This window comes from Montipora capricornis, chromosome 8 (assembly GCF_036669925.1).
Source record: "Montipora capricornis isolate CH-2021 chromosome 8, ASM3666992v2, whole genome shotgun sequence".
Taxonomy (NCBI): Eukaryota; Metazoa; Cnidaria; class Anthozoa; order Scleractinia; family Acroporidae; genus Montipora; species Montipora capricornis.
The window spans coordinates 49,061,977-49,069,476 of NC_090890.1; the positions used below are offsets into that span (position 1 = coordinate 49,061,977).

At 40.8% G+C, this 7,500-nt stretch overlaps 1 protein-coding gene across 2 annotated transcripts in view; it reads right to left on the minus strand.

Moving 5' to 3' along the window:
- LOC138060496 (unconventional myosin-XV-like) overlaps positions 1-3,422 on the minus strand; it is a 74,648-nt gene extending 71,226 nt beyond the window's left edge. The window contains exon 1 of one of the 2 annotated variants that reach the window (XM_068906294.1): positions 3,200-3,422. In XM_068906294.1, the coding sequence (XP_068762395.1) occupies positions 3,200-3,322 (123 nt within the window). In that variant the 5' untranslated portion in view covers positions 3,323-3,422. Of the gene's footprint in view, positions 1-1,686; positions 1,881-3,199 lie in introns of those variants that run through there. The other variant, XM_068906295.1, reaches the window with a different exon arrangement.
- Between the last annotated feature and the right edge of the window lie 4,078 nt (positions 3,423-7,500).

Sequence of the window (7,500 nt, forward strand, 5' to 3'; positions counted from 1 at the left end):
AGTAGGAGGCAGTGAGAGGAAAATTTCTGACAAACAGACGGTGGTATACCAAGGGTGATCGGCTTCGAATGAAACCCCTGTAGATAGTGTCAGAAACACTTCACTGAATCTTGCAAGTTACTGAATTCAGCTTTGCTATGATGACAAGAATCACGCGGAAGTCGAGAGGGAGCTCAGATCTCAGAGTCAATAACTGAAACCTCCCAGTTATGGATAATTATTTTTACACCTTAACCAGCCTCTGCCAATAAGAGCTTTTATGATTGTTAAGTCATTATGGCTTAAAATTTACTTTCAGGATTTTAGCATCAATACATATACACCAATCAAAAATATGTCAAGAATGCAATATTAAGCTAGTGGGTTTGAGCCAAGACAATTGAATTTGGAATATCTCTTAAATATACTAAGTCCATCATATAACTAATTTGACAATTTCATCGGCAAATTCTTGATCTTTTTGGCCAATTTCTTCATTTCTTCCACAAGCTTTCAATGCTTGATTGATCAATTCGAAAAAAATTGAAGTTGATAATTACAATGAAGTCTCTAATTTAATTACAGAATCCTTATGGAATCATACGTAATTTTGCTGTGAGAAATTATGAATCAAGAAGCTACCCGAAAATCTGTGTCTACATCTACACTTCTTTAGTACAAACACACAAAGACTGGATATTATTCAAGACTGTTGTATTGGCTGATTCTAAACTATACAATGATATTAGCAAAACAATTCAGCACATAAATTGTATTACTGTCAGTAATACAAAACGAAAAAAGTTTCGTTTCAATGTCGATCAGATTTCACGTTAACTGAAGTGTTGAGCGCTTTCAATACCAGCCTCTTGAAATGGCTGAAACGAGAGCAATACAGTTGTACCATTCCAATTATTTACAAAGCAAATGCCTTCAAAACTGGATAAACTGGCAAAAATAGTAAAGGCTCTTTTCAAACAACAGAATATAAAAAGACCCGGAAATTCGTAATCGGGGGCGTTTCATATACCTGCAAAGCCAGCTTATAGCTGACATTTACACCCAAGTACACCTGAGTGTTCACCTGAGCCCCACCAAAAATATGCCAAAGTTTGCGCGTATGTCTCGATTATTCTCAGTTGCCTTAGGCTACCGCAAACTAAGGACCGAAACATTCCCGACTAAAAAATAAAAGGAATAAGAAGCGAACGCTTTGGTGTTTGTGAAAACATCAAAATGTCATGTTTTGAAACCAAGGAGAGGAAGTTCAACTGCGCTATTCCGGTATCGAGGTGTCATATCCAGAACAACTGATGGAATATTTGAGAATTAAAACAAGACAGGAACTGCCTTGATCGATAAAAACCAAAAATAGCTTATGTTTTCTACTATCGAAAGCTTTCAAACATCATAAAAATTCAAAGCTCTTGTGTAAGAGAAAATGTACATACAATATGATCCTCGAGCGCCATGGACAAACACAACACGAATGAATCTCGAAGAACAACAATATTGCACGTTGATCTCAAAATCCATTGCAAGGCTTCGGTCTAAAAAACAAACTATAGCCAACACAAAGAGGACTATACTTCAAGAGCCGACTTGCTTGTAAATTAATTTAGCAGACATGCCTATCCAGACGAATCTTTCGATCGCGCGTTTCCTTGTAAATTACAAGCCCATGTCTAAACTTGCTACAGTACCTACCACTTTAACAACTGCGCTCGACATCGATATGAGCTTCGAGTATTACTCCCCCTACGTTAGTTCTTCATAGAATTAAAAGTAGACGTTCACTGCTTTGCTTTCAGCAGCTTCCATTTTAAGAAAGCAACCTCACTCATCCAGATACATAGTGGTTGTGTTCAAGTCGAGAATTAAAAGATATGCCTCGGTGCAGCGCCTTAGCAACCACGCCAATCACAATGTGGGGAAACAATTTAAACAAAACACCGTGAGAACCCCGAGAGAAAGCCGAGTTTGCAAATAAAACGATAACTTTTTGACAGTCACTTGACTTGAGGCCGGCATTAAATCCTTCTTTATATCCTTAAGTTTACACAATGTATGATCGAAATGCGTTTTCGACATTTTTTGGCAGATCAGCAAAAAGGTTCGTCTAAAGTTGCTCTTCCTCTGATTGAATGCTCAACAGTCGAACGCTGCATTCTTTTAGCGTTATATCACCTTCTGTCGTCATTTTTAAAAAAGTGACGTGGTGTTCTCCAATTTTTCAATATACCGTAAAAATCTCCCAGAACCATCTGTAGGCAAAAATAGCAACCATTTGATAAGGGTTATTAATTAACTATTTTTTTGGAAATTTAAATGTCCCAATGGAGCATGACTAACAAGAAATAGGAAATAATTTCTTCCGTACATTCTGCGGAAATTACAAGGTTTCTTACGTCCTACGCACATTTTTTTTTACACAAAGAGTAATTTATTTACTGGTTTATTCAAGGGAAGGGAAACTTTTAACCGGTGATTTCACGCTGGATTATTCTGAAGCATATAATACCCGGTACATCGTCGGAGCGTTTCCGTGGTTTCCGAAGCACTCTGCTAGAAATATAGAAGAAGACCGATATATGTATTTATTTTCAAAGAGGCTGATACTCATATGTCGTAAAATTATAACCAAGAAAGATTCACCAAATATTAAAGCGTTTGAAATGAAGTGAAGATGCGACTGATTGGTCAACGACTCTAAATAAAATAGTTTTCAGGTATGCTGAGTTCCATGAAAATCACACCAGTGCTCTCGACTTTCTACTGACTCGAGCATCTTAAAGTAAAGTTTGTTTCTTAAACTCTTAAGCTCAGTATCAACAGTTCTTGAGCGCTGACTAAGGCAGCCATTTTGTCGACTGTCAAAAGCGGACATGGTCAGCCTTAGCGGACTTATTCTTTAGTAAGGTCCGTTTTTTACAAGATAGTGCGTCAATACCCATGAGTGCGATACAGTACATTAAGAAAATGTGTCTTAAAATGGACATGCCATAGTCAGTAGCGAAAGGATTGGTAAGACTATGGAGAGTTCGTTTGCTTTCTTTCGGTGTCAACAAATAAAGTTGGCCCTTGACCAGTCCGGCGCGGCTGAAAGCTGACATAGAAAAAGAAAGTCGAGAAATCCTTCATGTTCCCACCGGACATATATGCTCAGAAGTAACCCGGTTATTACAGTGAGATCCAGTTAGAAAATAAAAAAAATAAATACCTGTTTCCAATGATGGTCACCGATGGCATCAGAGTTGTTCTCAGTATCCGCTCCTTGGCGAAAAGTCTCGGGAATTCGCTCAACAAGGTCGCAAAAGCTGACCCTCTTTTTGCGTGTATACATTGATTTTGTTCGCTTTTTGATCACATTAACGTCACCGAAGCATAGTTCATAGTTAACGCATTCACGTTCCCTTTGAGTCGTCAAAAGAATTTCCACCAAACACTTTGTGTGGTATATCAATATTGACCATTCATTGTCGAGTTTCTTATAATAATGACTTCTAAATGATTGCTTGATATTTGACTTAATTCAGTGTGGGGGTGTTGAACACGTCCGCCAAGAGGTCACAGAAGCGCTTTGGAACTGAACCCGGCACGCTTAGCTTTGTATTCCCGATTTTGGTGTAGAATTCAGATCAGCTCTTCACCCTCAGCTGATGTTTCAGAAATCATTACTTTGAGTGGATGAGGATCTGGGAGAGATCGACATGACTGGAAACTTCGGGCAGAGCGGGGATTTCAAACTTAAGAGCCTAAGTAAACTGCAGATGAGATCCTTGAGTATGAACATTAATTATGAAAAGTGCCATGCAAAGGCCAGAGGATTTAAAATTCATTTTTCCTCTTCTAACATGCCAGCGTGCACCGTCATCGAAGTAGCCCCGAAAACTCTCTTGCCTGTTTTTGATGCTATTGCTCCTTCTGAGCCCTTCTGCACATTGAAACGAAAATGCCTCTTAAATGGCAACTTTTGGTGTTATAAGTGCTGCGATCATTCATTCTTTGTAAAACGGGCTCTTCGGGACTGAAAGCCTTTCTGGTGTTCCGTTTTTACGCCAGATGTAGTCGTGTCCCTCGAACTGGCAGCAAAGGGATCAGTATAGATCCCGCAAATGGATGCAGTCTTCAACAACTTGATGATCTAAACCGGAAAAGCAGTGTGCCCTGTCGATTACTATACAATGTGGACCGGGTTATTTTACAAGCAATTCTCGGAGTCAGTTGGCTTCATGAAGCGTTGGAATTTCTCGCGCGTTCGGTTGATGAAAGACCGACTGAACTGCCACCACTGAAGAACAGCCTCAAAACTGAATTTTTGTGCATTCAGCATGGAGAACTGACATTTCGAGTGACGCTGTTCATTATGTCGGCCAAAAATCTCTAAGGTCAGTCTTACATCAAGGGCTACTCTTCGTAAAAGGAAAAGGGAAAAGTTTGTTATTGCATTGAAGAGCCTGTAATCGCCCGCTTAGATCAACAATCTCTGAACTTGAGATTCCTTTCGAAGAATTCGGCATAATGTGCGCAGTCACTGATCGTTGCGACGATATTAGGCTCGGGCTCAAAGGAAACTGAAGATCTAGATATAGGTAAGAGCCAAGTCTCCCTTAACAGACGTGGAGGCGAATGATATATCTGCACGGTGACGACTTTGTTTTTACGTAACTTTCGCAAATTACTAAGGTTTTAAAATAATTGCCATAACTTGACGGTCCGAGGAGTTGATGCCTGCTAAAGATGGAAGACCAACCTGTTTGGTATAATAGTTGGGTAATGTGATTTTTCGCACAATTGCAAGTTATTGTTTATAAGTGATTTCAAGTGTGCAGACACATCAAGTTCTCCAAGTGTTTTGCGTGTGCGTGGGTGGAGGGGAGGCTTAACAGAAAGGAAAGAAAAGGAATTTATTTAAGTGGCTAGTTGTGCTAGCGCTGGAGCACTAATTGGGGACACTGTAAACTGAAATTAAGAATTAACGCAAATCAAGTCAAATGTTGGTTTTTGAGTACGTAAAGGGGAAAACCGTAGTACCCGGAGAAAAACCTCTGGGTGCAGAGTAGAGAACAAACAAACTCAACCTACATATGACGACAGGTCTGGGAACGGAACCCGGGCCAATTTGATAGGAGGCGATAGCTCTCACCACAGCGCCATCCCTGTACCCCAGGGGTGGCGTATTTTACAAAGAAGCTGCTTCATCTCGACAATTTTGGATCTGACGGTTCCAAGGTCGTAGGTTCGACTCCTTCAACTTGAAGCAACACTCGGATTTTTCCCGAGTATCCCCGAGCAACCAGCGATAAATTAGTTACACGGGATCGATTTTTCAGTGCGGTGCACAGTCATATAACTTACGGCACTCTTTGAGGTCAACTTTGCTTATTAGAAACAATTCCTTGGCAGTCCAAATGCTAAGGTGGGCCAAACCCGGCCGTACTTAAAACTCCTTGTTCCTATATTCAATAAAGTCTTTGGTTGTCCTCGACCTAGCTAAACCTAGAGAAAAACTTCTTTAAAATGGCATAGGTAGCTGTGCTGGCGCGGTGGTGATAGCAATAGCTCGCCTCCCACCGGAGCCAGTTTCTCCCGAGCTACATTCCCGGCTTCATCATCATAAGTCTCTTTTGTACTCTGCTCTACGAGGTTTTTCTCCAGGTACTCCGGTTTTCCCCTCTCTTCAAAAACCCAAATTTGATTTGCTCCCGTCGGTGTGACCGGGGTTTGATTCCCAGACTCTGCGTCATATGCATTATTAAAGTTGAGTTCGTTTGTTCTTTACTCTGCATCGAGAGGTTTTTCAGTTTGTCCGGGTACTACAGTTCAAAAACCAACATTTGATTTGTGTTGATTTGTTGATTTCAGTTTACAGTGTCCCCAATTAGCGCTCCAGCGCTAGAACGACTAGACACTTAAATAAATAAAGTTCCCTTTCCTTTCGTTTTTATTACTATAGGATTTGAAAGCCAGTCATTTAAACGGCGAAAGTGTACGCGCAATTGCAACTTTTTCGAGTCGATAAATGCTTCATTCCTTTGCTCTTGCCATCTTTACAGTTACTCCGTTTTTGAGAATGAACGGCCTTTAAGCGCCACGACTGGCCGACATGATAATAGAATGCGCGCTTCGTCAAGCGCCGGCAAAACCAGTAAACCAGCCCTTTATGTCTCAGACATAGACTCCCAGTAGGCTCAGACGTGTCTATTTCCATTATTTGGAAATTTTCAGTCTAAATATCTGATCTGGTTTGCAAATGTGTAAGCATAACAGCTATAAGATTCCAACAGGCGCTCTCCAATATCAGAGCGCTTTTACAGCTTTTTGTGTCAACTGCATTAGAAGATTTCAACCAGTTGCACTCCACCTCGTTTCCAAGGTTTTCTCCTCCGAAGCGAAGCCCAGTATACGTATCTGGGAAAGAGGTTGCCGTTGCGATGAAACCTCAAACCTTAGTTCTCTCGGACGACTTCTAATATGTCACTTACAAAGCGCATTTTCTAGAACGGATATGCTCAGTTAAATGCGTTTTACAACAATAATGGTATGGTAATGGTGGTGGCTTTTCCGATACCGCCCATATCACATACAGTCTAATAGCGTTTTACAGTTTTTTCCCTGGGTTGAGATCCGGCAGACGCCAGCCTTGAAATGCTCCATTGGCAGCCACTGTATTTGATCTTACTCACCCACTCAACCACAACACCAGGCCCCTGCTCTTCACGAACATTGTGTGGGTTCTTAACGTCTCCTAGTGTTTATTAACAGGGCCTACGGTTTATAATGAAGGGGTAGTTTCTAAAGAAACATTTTATACCAAACAAAACTTGCTGAAAAATTCCAAGGGAAGTTTCTGACAGATGAAACCCGGCATTCTCCCGAAAATCGACTTGAGTTCCCCTTTCTCTGGACTATATGATGTCTCTCTTCACACTCGAGTGCGCTGTCACATCATTGAAGGGTGTCTAAATTTAACGTGGGAAAACCCAGCCTTGCGGAAAAAGGAAATTATGCACAACAATATCATTCATTTCAGTGCATTTGAGGACTAATTTACATCCTTTCCTCTGGGGGTTCTAGAGGATTTTGGCAGTTTAAACTGAACCATATTAGTAAACAAATCCCCCCTTGCTGAACAAAATCCACAGAAAGCTTAACTTCTGATACTCTAACAGCTGAAGACCACCAGGCAAAATTTTACTTTACCTATTTGTCAAAAGTTTCTCAAATGTCATATCATTATGAGATCAGTATATGACTTCAGGCTAACAAAATCAACCGACAACTCCCCCCCCCCCCCCTTCCCCCCGCAAGAGACTTCACATAGAACAGACCGCGGGGATCTTTTATCATGTTGCTTCCGGTTGCTTTTGCAATTTGCCTTCGGGTGTTATTCAGTATAAAGGCCTCCGCCGAAACGAAAATGTTTCTGAAACTATTTTGAAACACGAAAACAAATGTTGGAAGTTAGAGAGCGTGCAAACGGGGAAAAATTTGGGAACCATCTTTAGCAACAACGTTCCT